The 13,510-nt window shown below is 50.7% G+C and overlaps 1 protein-coding gene across 1 annotated transcript in view; it reads right to left on the bottom strand.

Annotated features, from left to right (window-relative positions):
* B4GALT1 (beta-1,4-galactosyltransferase 1) overlaps positions 1 to 13,510 on the bottom strand; it is a 47,124-nt gene that overhangs the window by 17,217 nt on the left and 16,397 nt on the right. Inside the window, exon 2 of the mRNA XM_059657116.1 lies at positions 5,320 to 5,555. Within this exon, the coding sequence (XP_059513099.1) occupies positions 5,320 to 5,555 (236 nt within the window). The remainder of the gene's footprint in view (positions 1 to 5,319; positions 5,556 to 13,510) is intronic.

Raw genomic sequence — 13,510 nt, forward strand, 5'->3', positions numbered from 1 at the left:
TCACAGGAGAACAGGGAGCAAGGGGTCCTGAGAGTGGGTGGAAGTGCAGGGTAGGAGTCAAAGGGAACGGCTCCGTGCTCCAAACCCTGACCGAGCACACGGAGCCGGGTGGTCAGGGAGAGAGGCGGTCAGAACTGGGGGCTGGGAGTCCAGGAGCCGCCAGCTGGGTGAGCGCACACACAGCAATCACCCCTCTCCCTCACTAGGATGTGCTAAGCGGCCTGGGAGGGCAGGGAGGGAGAGGTCAGCCCCACCTGGGGTTTCACAGAGCTAATAAGTTTGGGGGGTGGGGGGGATGGGAGGGACCTCAAATGGTGGCCAGAAAGAGAGCAGGTAGGGGAGGGAAGGCAGGCAAGCACGACAGGGGGGAAGGCATAAGCACAGGCAACAGGCGGGAGCAGAGCTGGGTGAAGATGGAGAATCCAGGATGGCTGTGACACAACGGTGTGAATGGAGCCTGAGGAGGAGGTGGCTGGAGGCAGGTCAGGGCTGGACTGCAGAGGGTCCTGGATGCTGACCTCAGGGCTTCAGACCCTGCAGACCCTTGCCTGCGGGCAGTAGGGATGCACGGAAGGGTTTAAAGAAAGGGCCGGGCATGGTAGAACCAGAAAGATCTTGGGCAGCTGAACGAGATCAGAGGTGCCAGGGGATATACAAAGGGAAGTGGAGAGACCAGTCAGTCCTGGGTGCTGGCTCCAGGGCAGAGGGCTGCCATGGTGATTACAAATCCACCTGGCCAGGTGGGCCTGCATTCCTCACCTGTGGTAACTTACTCCTGTGGCAGTTAATCCCACAAACATCCTGTATTTGTTTAGGGCTGGTGGTGCCAGGTGGCAACTTGTCTCCCCTTTATCTTGGGTGGTTTTAGAGTTTCCTTAAAGTATGAGGAAGTGCAGTATGCACCCAACCCACTATGACACCTTGATGTCCACTCTGCAACACGGTTCCAGTGCTGGACCTTGGGGAGGACTTCTGTGCCTCAGAGCGGCACCCTTAGTTCCAACAGGCTGGCTGTGCCAGAACCCTAATGGGAGTCTCAGGCACTGGTGTGCTCGGGCAGAAGAACCGAGAACCAACAGCAATGCTTGTTCTCCGTGTCGACTGGTAAGCCCCCCACCCCTTATTGTGAGATGTAAGTTCTCATGGTGCCCGGAAGGGTGCATATGGGAGGCAACCAAAATGGGGTGGTTCATAAGCTTAATGTGGACAGGGGTAGGCGCCACAAAAGCCTGTGAAAGCTCACCCCCGTGTGTGGAGCTTGAGACACAACCCTGTTCTGAAGGAGCTGGTAGGCTGATGTGGTACCTACATCCCCTGAGATTCTGTTATCTGATGGTTCTGGGCTTTATGTCCTTATCTGCTCTCCTCTGACTCCCTGGAAGCCACACAAATGAGAGGGAGAGTTCCCACGCTGGTCCTGAGTGACTGAGGGGGGTGAAGCAGGAAGAGGGAGAGCAGTAAAGAGTTTATCACCTCGGTACTCATTATACTCATTAGAGAAAAAAGGCAGGAAGAAGGGGGGGTGAGGAGGAGAAACTCGTCATCGCAGTAATAACCAGTGTTACTGAGGGTTCACCAGGTGCCAGGTGCTTCACAGCCCGGGTGGGAAGTACTAAAACCTTGCCCTCCCACCAACCAGGAAACGGAGGAACTGTGCTGAACTCAAATTGAAATACTTGCCCTAGCCGGGCTGGCTCAGTGGATAGAGAGAGCATTGGCCTGTGGACTGAAGTGTCCCAGGTTTGATTCCGGTCAAGGGCATATGTCCAGGTTGTGGGCTTGAACCCCAGTAGGGGCATGCAGGAGGCAGCCAGTCAGTGACTCTCTCTCATCATTGATGTTTCTTTCTCTCTCTCTCTCTCTCTCTCTCTCTCTCTCTCTCTTTCTCTCTCCCTTCCTCTCTGAAATCAATAAAAATGTTTAAAAAAATTTTTTTTAAGAACTCAGGGCACTAGCTGGTCAGTGGCAGAGCCAGAACCCAGGCAGTCTGAGCTGGAGCTCACTCCCAGCCCTGGAGACCCGGCTTTGAGAAGAAACTCCTTAGGGAGGGGCTGAGTGGCCTCGAGGAGAGAGTTGCTGCCCGTGCAATGAGGGCACTAGGAACCGGGACAGGGTCTTGAGCTGCAGCCCTACAGTTACTTATGTGACTTCTACTTCCCTTCTCTGAGCCTCAGTTGCTTCATCCGTGAAACAGAGCAGACATTTTCACACTATCTGGCCTCAGAGGTTCAGGCAAATCCCAGCAAAGACTGAAGGGTAAGTTAGGGGGTGGAGGTTCTAGTCTCTTTTTTTTTGAGGTTCTATTCTTAAAAACGTAAGAACCACTGGACTAGATGTCTCAGAGCCACCTCCTATTTTAAGCCTTCTGTTTCTCTAATCTTTTGGTGTTTTTTTATTCTTTATCTTTTTTCTAATTTTTTTTTCTCTCTAATCTTAATTGGGGTTGGGGATAAATGGTCAAAATGACAGTGGGGTGTCTGAGACAGGAAGACACTGAGAGGCTCAAATGACGCCTCTTTGCTCAAGAGTACATAAAGGTTGAAGCCTGATGCTACAAACTCCTTTCTGAACTCCCTTTCTTCCTCTAAAACAACTATAAAACAGAGAGCACAAGAAGTTTCTAGGTTAAACTGGGGAGAGAGGGGGAATGATGCAGTGTTTCTCCTTGGCCTCTTTCTTTCAAAAGGCTTAGGTTTCTACCCTGACTGGTGTGGTTCAGTTCTTTGTAGCATCATCCAGTATACTAAAAGGTTGCAGGTTAGATTCCCAGTTAGGGTGTGTATGGGAGGCAACCGAAGATGTCTGTGTCTGTCTGTCTGTCTGTGTCTGTCTGTGTCTGTCTGTCTCTCTCTCTCTCTCTCTTTCTCTCTCTCCCCTAGAAAGGCAGGGAGAGAAACATTAAGTTTCTCCTTAGACTTGGTTATCTCAAAATCAGATTGTATTTTTCCAAAGAAATAACCAGGGTGGAGCTGGAGCAGAAGAAACAATTAACAAGAGGGAGAGGGAGAGGGAGAGAGAGAGGAAAGTTAACCCTTGGAAGAGAAGGAAAAGATGTAAAAGATGTAGAGGCTTCCCTGGTCAGTGTGGCTCTGTTGGTTGAGCATCTGCCCGTGCACTGAAAGGTTGCTGGTTCGATTCCCGGTCGGCATATATTCAGGTTCAATCCCCGGTAGGGATGGGTGCAGGAGGCAACTGATTAATGTTTCTCTCACATTTGTTTCTTAAACAAATACTTGGATTGCAGTGGCCTGGCATTTACTTGCTCTCTCTTACATTCTCCAACATTCTTCTCCGGTAACTGACCCACAGCTATCTCACTGATAGATTTTCTCAGGGCCCCGGTCCATGCCTCACTCGGCCAAGGGACTCAAAGAGCCCCGAGGGGTTTGTCCACAATCTACTCTCCCAATCTTGAGCCTCAGTTCCCTTGAAAAGCAGATATCTGCTCCTTCCCACCTGACAGACTCAGCTCCAACATCGGGCCCTGGAACCTCTGCTGCCTTCCTACCCAACGGTCATCTCGCTCTCCAGGAACATGCAAGGCTGCTTTCTCCCTTAAAGTCCCCATTCTCTGGCCCCAGCTAAGATGACCATGTCTCCCTCCAGCCTTTAGAACCCAGTTTTTATCCTGGTTCTTCCAGACCACTGCTCTCCTTCCTGAGCTCCCAGAGCATTTGGGAGCCACCATCCAATCACGTGCTATTTGGGATTGTTAACAAATGGTTTTCTGGAAGGGTCCACTTGCCAGAAGGGGGAATGGAAGCTTTGGGACAGGCAGAACTGGGGCCTTACACTTCTTTAGAATCTCTCTGCAGCAACTGGTCCCGGACTATGCACAGTGGGCCTCAGAAATGCTTGATGGACACACTGCTGGTTTCAGCTTCCCTTCTGGCCCAAGGGGAGCTACACAGTCCCTCAACTTTGATAGAAGCTGTCAACGTACTACCTCAAGCAGATTCAGAATTTATCTTGAAATGGACATTCGGCCTTTTAGAAATGGGCATACTGTCTCTTCAGATGAATGTCAATGAAATTTGGTATACAGATAAGTTAGATGTGTTATTGCACCTAGAAGGTTATAGTCTAAACAGGTGAATTAAGTCTTCAATATAAACTTGTTATACCAAAGTTATACTTCTATCCTTCCTTCTTCCTTTAACATGTCTGTGTTCTTGCTCAGCCGGTGTGGCTCAGTGGTTGAGCGTCAACCTATGAACCGGGAGGTCACGGTTTGATTCCCAGTCAGGGCACATGCCCAGATTACGGGCTCACTCCCCAGTGTGGGGTGTGCAGGAGGCAGCTGGTCCATGATTCGCTCTCATCATTGATGTTTCTATCTCGCTCTCCCTTTCTGAAATCAATAAAAATATTTTTTAAAAGAAAAGAAAAAAACACACACAAAACTGCCTCAATGATTAATCTGATTTCTCCAGGTCATGGTGCTGAAGGCCGACATGCCTCCAACAGCTTCTTTTTTTTTTTTTTTTTTTAATATATTTTATTGATTTTTTACAGAGAGAAAGGGAGAGAGAGATAGAGAGTTAGCAACATCGATGAGAGAGAAACATCGACCAGCCGCCTCCTGCACATCCCCCACTGGGGATGTGCCCGCAACCCAGGTACATGCCCTTGACCGGAATCGAACCTGGGACCTCTCAGTCCGCAGGCTGACGCTCTATCCACTGAGCCAAACCGGTTTCGGCATCCAACAGCTTCTTTAAGCTCAATACACACATGGATCAGAGACACAGAGAGAAGCTCTTTTCTCAGACTCAGTCCAGGCCACATTATCTTCAGGGGACCACAAATAAAACTTGCCCAAACTTTTGCTGGGGCCTGGCATTCAGGCCTGAACTAAAAGCATTGTCTCTTGTGAGTACCTCAGAAACAGCAGTTAAACCGGGTAAATCTGAAGTTAACTAAAGGTCTGACTCCAAATGGGTATTTCTATTTTTTTAAAAGGAAAACACACAGCTACCCAGAGACAGAAAATAGTCACTGCTTTATTTGGAGAGAATAAGAGTTGTTATTTTTCTCTCCATTTTGTTGGAAGGGGACTTCCAAAAAAACCCCAAACGCACAAACAAAGCATCCCAGCAATTTCCTTGCCTAAAGAGTTACAGCAACAGGCAAGCCCACTGTATGGCATTTGGCCTATTTACACTAATGAAAATAAAGAGGGTGATAGTGATCGAGCTGTAAAAATCAGATACCAAGGAAATTATATCCTCTCCTTGCCCACCTCTTTACTCTCATATTTAGAGTGCGCGCACACACACACATACTTCCTCCCTGGCTCCCCCTTCCCAGACACCTCACCTGATTGATAACATAGATGCCGTAGTCCAACTGCTGACGCTGCAGGATTGGGTGCAAGTAATACAGCCAGTACTTGAGGTGCTCCTGCCGGTTGCGGAATGGAATAATGATGGCCACCTTGTGAGGAGAGATGCAGTCCCTGGGGGCGTAGCGACCACCCACCTTCACCTCGGGGTTCTGTTTCGCCAGAAGTGTCAGGTCCACGGGTACGTTGAACTCGATCAGCATGGGGCCGACTAAAGGGGTGGAGGAAGGGTAAGTTAGCAGGCTGTGGGACTCGCTGCTTCACAGGGGGTGCCAGGTGGGCAGGCCGCAGGAGACAGCTCTTCCAGAGAGGCAGTGCGGCCATGGAAAAGGCATTCGTGCCCAGCACTAGGTACCGTGTCCAGCACAAGAGTGGCCAACCATCCCAGGAAACTCGTAGTCCCAGGCAAACCTGGACGGCGGGCCACCCTGCGTAGCACTCGCCTATGCAGGCCACACTCCCTTCAGACTCCGTGTTTCTCAACTGTAAAGTGGAAGCGGGACCATTTCTGCCCTGACCTCCAGGCAGGCTGCTGCGCGGTCAGAGAGCAGGGAGGAGAAAGCACTTTCTCAGAAACCCCGAGGCTGAGACCTAGCTCTGCCACCTCCCAGTCAGGGTGGCTTCGGACAGGCTCTCTCAGAACTTAGCCTAGTTGAGGAAGCGCGCGCGCGCGCGCGCGCGCGTGTGTGTGTGTGTGTGTGTGTGTGTGTGTGTGTGTGTGTAGAGGTCAGTGTTGAGAAAAGCAGAAGGTAGCAACGCGTGGCATGAGTAACCCATGTCTCATGGGTTGATGCACAGATGAAACAAACTTGACGGGAAGGACTGGAGGAAAGGAGACCCCAGAGGAGACTGAGGGGCAAGGGAGAAGAAAACAGCTGGAAAGAACATCAAAGAAGAATGCTTAGTAGAAGGGAGGGAATCCAGTCAGGGATGACCGCAAAGGCTCTGGCCTAGAAGAACATGGCTCCAGATGAGAGAAATAAGTTAGTAGGAGAGCTCTTTGGCTTAGGTGAAAAACGGATGCGGTATGTATGAATGGTGGGTTTTTAGTTAGTGGTAAGTTAGGAGCAGAGGGAAAGGCCAAGGCCGAGATCCAGATACAGGCATGGCAGCTCTTGTCTCCTAAACACAAACAGGTGGCGCTACGAGAGGGCTGCTGGGAACTGTCCCTCATGCAGCACGGACGGTGAGGGCAGAAGAAAGGTGACTGGCCCAGGGACACATAGGGAATTGGGGGCTGAGTCATGACTTGAACCCAGGCCCCCAGTATTCTCTGTAGGACAAACTTTCCAAAGAGGGTTCCACGAAACACTAATCCTAGCAGGATGCTTAACAGAAGAACATGTTCCCTGGTTAAATGAGGGCAGGAGCCCTACCCACTAAATCCTGCTTCTGGAAAGTCAGGACGTACACCAAAGGCTCTGAGAAGGTGTGCAATCAAAAAGCCTTCTTCACTTTATTTAACTCACCATCTCCCAAATGTACTGGGCCACGGAATCATTTTACCGGGGGACACAGTTTGAGAACTGATACTCTAGTGCAGAGGTCCTCAAACTTTTTAAACAGGGGGCCAGTTCACTGTCCCTCAGACATTCCACACATGCGCACTGCGGGCCTGGGACAGGCAGCGGCTGCAAAAACATCCGGCGGGCCAGATCAATGTTTTCGGCGGGCCGTAGTTTGAGGACCCCTGCTCTAGTGTAACCAGCTTCCCCTGTGAAGCAAACTAGTCATAAGCACAAAGGAACAGAGGTGAGAACGCTGACCACAAACTCAGAGCAAGTTCACCTGAAACATGCCAGTGGGAACCAGTGTGCACCCTCTGCCACTTTGTTTATCAATAGGATGTGGCTCTCTGAGCACCCGTCCCCAGAGATCACTACCCTCCTGAAATGAGACAACCGGAGAAAAGCAAGCTGTGACTCTTGCTCCTCCTGCCTGTTCACAGGTGCGAACTCGCCATCTCCTCTCCTTCTCCCCTCCCCCGCACCTCCAGTACACCACTCGCGTTCCCTCCCTCCAGTGCTGACCCAGCTCCATCACCACCGGACCTGTTCCCATTCATTTTCTTGAGACACAGCTCTGATCATTACCTTCCCACTAAAAACCTCCCATGGCTCTAAGGCCGTGTTGCCTTGGACAAGGCAAGGCTTGGCAATAAGGCCCTTCAGTCTCAGCTCTACCTCCCTCCCCATTCTTATAAACCAGGCCCATGACTGCACTTTTCTCTTTGCCAGAAATGCCCTTCCCTCTTTCCTCTAATGGCAAACTTTGCATGGAGAGACAGGCCAGAATCTTAAAAGCAAAGTCCCAATCTTGCCTTGTCCTTTCCCTTTCTTCATTACCACATAGCTCAGAGAGCCGATCCCCGGGGTGAGGAAGGGGACCCTCAGGGTTCCAAAGCCCTGTTGCCTCCTGGGCCATGTACCTCCCTCTCTGGAGGGGCAGGGGCCTCACAGATCAGTCCCTCACTGGGCTGCTGGCTGACCCAGCTTCCATATCCTAGGGTGCCCTCAGGTGAGTACTGGCTTTATACTTTAGGACTAAGTAAGGGGATGCCTGGACCAGTTTTCCCCAAACCTATCATCAGGATCACCTGAGGCAATTTGTAAAAAATATGGACTCTCAGGCCCTTCCCCTAGAGAGCCTGAACTGGGGAGATCTTGGGAAGGACCTAGGCGAATAATTAACAAGGAGCCTAGGTCAGTGGTCGGCAAACTCATTAGTCAACAGAGCCAAATATCAACAGTACGACTGAAATTTCTTTTGAGAGCCAAATTTTTTAAACTTAAACTATATAGGTAGGTACATTGTTATTAACTTAATTAGGGTACTCCTAAGGCTTAGGAAGAGCCACACTCAAGGGGCCAAAGAGCCGCATGTGGCTCGTGAGCCGCAGTTTGCCGACCGCGGGCCTCGGTGATTCTGGTCCTGTTTGTTTTTTTTGTTAATCCTCATCCAAGGGTACTTTTCCATTGCTTTTTAGAGAGAATGGAAGGAGGAGGAGAGACAGAGAGAGAGAGAGACATTGATGTGAGAGAGACACATGGACTGGTTGCCTCCCACAACCCAGGTACATGCCCCTCACTAGAAACGAACTCGGGACCCTTCAGTCTGCGGGCCAGTGCTCTATCCACTGAGCCAACCAGCTAGGGCAGAGCCTAGGTGACTCTGTCTGGGCAAGCTGGGCAATGGGGAGAGGAACCTCCCGTCTTCACAAGTCTTGGGGCTTGCAGGCAAGGAGGGTCCTCAGGGTCTCCTACAACTCACAGGTCATAGAGGCAGCCCTTCCCAACGGGGTCCAGAGGCCTCAACTGCTTGACTCCCCAGCCCCGGGCAAAGCCTTCTGGGAGGCCCTGCTGCACAGCGCACTTGTGAAAAACATGAAAAAGATCTGTCACCGGGCTCTTCTCACTTCAGAGGGCCCCACAACATCTGCAAAGCCTTTGCACCTTTTCTTCTCAAGATGCTACTAAACATAACCCCATTTTCAGGAACCCAAGTGCATCTGGACTGTCACCCTACCACCTTACTCATACTTTCGGAAACCAGCCCAGAAGACAGGAATCCACACTTGGTCTGCCCAGCCCCCTAAAGCAGACACCTGCAGGCCGGTCTTAGTTTTGCTCCTTCAGGAGTTCCAGAAAGGTGGTCCTGTGGTTTTCTGGAGAGGGGAGAGGACGCCTGGGCCCTGGTGTAGCTCCATCAGTGACTTGCTGGATGACCTATCTTTGGGCAAGTAGCGTCTGCACTCAGGGTACTGTTTCCCCTTTGTAAATTGCAGGGGCCAGAACTCAACCTGCTCCAGAAGACTCCACTCCCACTGGCTCCTCCAAGGGCCATGTGGAGCTTTATCACTGAAGAGCCTCTTCTCACTCTTTGCACCCTTCTCACAACCCCCATCGTCTCTAACACACTGAAGGCACGCTGACCCCCGGATCCTGCCTTCCCTGCCCAATCTGGCAATTCTTTCCCCACCTTCTCTCTGTGAAGCCTCCACAGCTCTGAGAACCCCGCAGATCTCACCTCTGAGAGTGGATAGCACTTGGCAGTCAGTGGCAGCCCCAGACCTTGGGTCCAGTGCCAGCCAGGAGGCCTCCGGTAATGTCCGGCACATCTCCTGCCACCCACAGGAGCTGTCCTCTGCTGCACCTCTGGCTCAGTCCCAGTGAGAAAATTCATAGAGCTCAGACTCCAGGGGGGCAGCGACCAGCTCTGCCCAGACCCTTGCAGACCTGGGGCCGGGTCTCAGAGCCACGGCTGGGGGCCTCAGGGAGAGGCGAGGGGAAGAAACCAAGGGCTGAAGGCTTCATGACAGTCCTCATGCTAAGCCAAGGCTCCCTTGCTGTGAGGCGCACGGCGTGTGCTACCACAGGCCCTCAGCCCTGCTGGGCTGGCTTGTGTGTTTTCTTGGCTCTGGGAGCTGGGAGGCAGGGTTACGTAAGCAGATGAGCAGATGTGAGCCTGTCCTCGGCTCCCCCAGCTAAAGCCCTGCCACGTGGGCTTCCCAGTTGGGAGTCCGGGTCGTGGCCTTGCGTGTAAGTCACTCAATAACTTCAATGTGTGAGCTCAACTCTGACAAATTCCACTGCTCCCTTGCTCAGCACAGCAAGCCCTGCTAATCGAGAGCCAGCCCAGCGCAGACTCCTTGCCTCACTTTCACGTTCGCTGAACCACTAGAGTTCCTCAAGCTCCTCAGGCCAATCAGCCCCTGCTCCAGATGCCCAAAATACCCTTGACACCACACTGAGCCCTGCAGGATGAGAGCTCCCTGCTTTGCTCCCTCATCTCTGTGAGGGCAGGGGTTGTATGCCATGCCATTCCTTTTTATACTTGGGACAGTTACTGGCAGAGCAGCATGCACAAACATGTGTTTATCCACACAGCACAAGTTCAACTACAAGTTAAGAAGCAGAGCTAACAGAGCAGGGAACCATTTTGCCTTTAATGTTTGAGAATGCAGATTATCCTAATACACATGTACAACCAAGGCAACCAAGGGCAAAAACACTCCCCATTCTGGGTTCGTAAGATGCCTTTGGTTCCAGGCATAGCACCTGATCTGTGATTGATGGGCACATCCCCTCAACCCTATATAATTAAAGCCTAATATGCAAATCGACCAAACAGCGGAATGACAGATCACTATGACTCACACTGATCACCAGGGGCAGATGCTCAACACAAGAGCTGCCCCCTGGTGGTCAGTGCACTCCCACAGGGAGCACCACTCAGCCAGAAGCCAGGCTCACGGCTGGCAAGTGCAGTGGCAGTGGTGGGAGCCTCTTCCACCTCTGCGGCAGCACTAAGGAGCAGTGAGCCAAGCCGGTAAGGAGCAGCGAGGAGGTGGGGGATAAGGAGTGAGGGGTCCCAGACTGTGAGAGGGTGCAGGCCAGGCTGAGGGACACCCGCCCCCCACTCAGTGCACAAATTTCGTACACTGGGCCTCTAGTGTTAAAATAAGTTTCCTGCCGGTTCTAGGCCTATAATTCAAAACTTTGTAGCAGTGGACAGCCTAATGAAAATGTTGCATTTCCTTAGCTGAACCTCACACTGCCACATCAAACAGGCACTTCACTAAATACCACTTGTTCCTTAAGAGAATAATCCCAAAGTTCAAAGTCTGGTGTGGATTGTGAGATCATCAGAAAAACCTTATGTGGTCACTCAGTCCAGGATCCTGCCACCAATGGTATCAAGGCCTAACCTAAGGGTGCAAAGCCATGGTCAGGTTCCATCACTTTCAAGGATCTGGATCCTCTTTGAGCTAGAACAGTGATGGCGAACCTTTTGAGCTCAGCGTGTCAGCATTTTGAAAAACCCTAACTTAACTCTGGTGCCGTGTCACATATAGAAATTTTTTGATATTTGCAACCACAGTAAAACAAAGACTTATATGTTTGATATTTATTTTATATATTTAAATGCCATTTAACAAAGAAAAATCAACCAAAAAAATGAGTTCGCGTGTCACCTCTGACACGCATGTCATAGGTTTGCCATCGCTGAACTAGAACATGGAAGAATCCTGGCAGACCAGGGCTGGAAGGACTTTGAGAATTATGTTTCAGCCCCATGTTACACATGAGAGTTTGAAACTGAAGGCCAGAGATTGACAGATTTCCTCAAGGACATTCTTGGATTGCCCCCCACCCCCCACCCCGCTCCTCCAACAACAACAAAAGCCATCCTTATCTTCCCCTTATTAATCTTTTAGGGTTCTCATGTTCGTGGATGCATCTACAGAGTGGACAGCAAATCAAGGTACACAGGCCCCTCTACTCTCCCTACACTGTGCCCATGGGGATTCTGTCTCAGAATCCTTCTCAACCTAAGGCTCCAGGAGCTACCAACTGATCCCAGGTGGCATAAAAATGAATCTTATTTGACATCACTGACCTAACCCTCCTCAAGCACATTTCGGTACCACACAAGGTCACGATTCCTGACTTCTAAAGCAGAGGAATCAAGGAGAGAATGCTGAGAAGCCTCTGGAGATCCCAGAACTGGGAGCATGACAGTACACTTCTGTCCTAGAGCGACCCAAAGAGGTTTTTTCTTTTCTTTTTCTTTTTAAAAATTTTATTGAATGTATTGGAGTGACATTGGTTAGTATAATTATACTAGAGGCCTGGTGCACGAATTCATGCATGGGTGGGGTCCTCGGCCTGGCCAGCGATCGGGGCCGATCAGGGCCATCTTGCCGTCTCAATCTGGGCCAATTGGGGCCGGCTGGCAGGAGGGAGGGACTGTGGGAGCACACTGACCACCAGAAGGCAGCTCCTGCATTAAGCGTCTGCCCCCTGATGGTTAGTGCGCATCATAGCTACCAACTGGTTGTCCGGTTGTCAAGGCTGCATGGGCTTTTATATATATAGATAGGTTTCAAGGGTACAATTCTATAAGACATCATCTTTATACTGTATTAGGTGTTTACCATCCAAAGTCAAGTCTCTTTCCATCGTCATTTATTCTACCTCCCCGCAAAAAGGTTTTCACCTGAAGTGCAACCACAGAGATACAAGGTCAAGAAGCCGTGTTGGGGATCACAGGCTTTCAAAGCTCAGTAAACAGGCCTCCCAGTGTTTGTCCACTGGGGAAAATTGTCCCAGGAGGAATTTCTGCTTTGCTTGGTCCTGGCCCAAAAACAGATTTCCTCCTCACCCAGCCCTTCTCCCTCCCTCCGCCTCTCTGCTGGAATTTGTGGAAACTGCGTGCCTGCCCACGGTTATCAGTTATCACTACCAGGAAAGGCTCAGGAGGCCAACCTGCCTGGAAATTCTGTGAGCCCAGGAAGGCCTTGCTGCACCCCTCTCCTCTTAGAACTTGAGCACTTCTGGAAGAAATGATTTGAACTTCTCAGAAAGGATTAGAATAACAGTCTGGTATTTTTAAAAAAAATATTTTTATTGATTTCAGAGAGGAAGGGAGAAGGAGAGAGAGAGAACCATTGATCGGCAGCTTCCTGCACACTCCACACTAGGGATTGAGCTCACGACCTGGGTATGTGTCCTGACCGGGAATCAAACCATGACCTTTTGGTTCATAGATTGACACTCAACCACTGAGTCACGCCGGCTGGGCAACAATCTGGTATTTTTTATTTTAAGACTTTCCCCTCCCCACTGAGGCAGTCCCCCCATCCCGCCTGCTCTGAGGCCTCCACACTCGGCCTGGAGACAGTCACCTACAGGTAAGCCCAGGGCCTGCCACTTGAGAACTCCAGGCCCACGATGGCAGAAGCCACATTTACTTCCGTTCCTCTTGATTACTTTCTCCTCCTCAGGATGCCGGGGGAGAACACTTCGCTCTGCACTTTCTTGGTTTATTTTTTAGAAAAGATGTAGAAATTCAACACACAGTTCTACAGGAAGCAAATGCAATTTCCACAGGAAGCAGCACGGTAGGAAAAGGTCACAAACCAGGCTTCAAATCCCTGTGCCTCTACTCGCCCTGGCTGGGTGGCTGTTCCTTACAGTGGTATTTGTGAATTAGCGTGGGAGTCTATCATGAAGGAAGGGAGGAGGAAAAGTGGGATGAACACCATGGACACGGGGTGCACACACAGCGGTGTGAATGGACCTTAAAAAAACAAGGGTGTGCATCTGGAGCCCAGTTCTTGGTTTCTAAATACCATTCTCTACTAAAAAGAACTAGGGACTGAGC

The sequence above is a fragment of the Myotis daubentonii genome, chromosome 11 (assembly GCF_963259705.1).
Source record: "Myotis daubentonii chromosome 11, mMyoDau2.1, whole genome shotgun sequence".
Lineage (NCBI taxonomy): Eukaryota > Metazoa > Chordata > Mammalia > Chiroptera > Vespertilionidae > Myotis > Myotis daubentonii.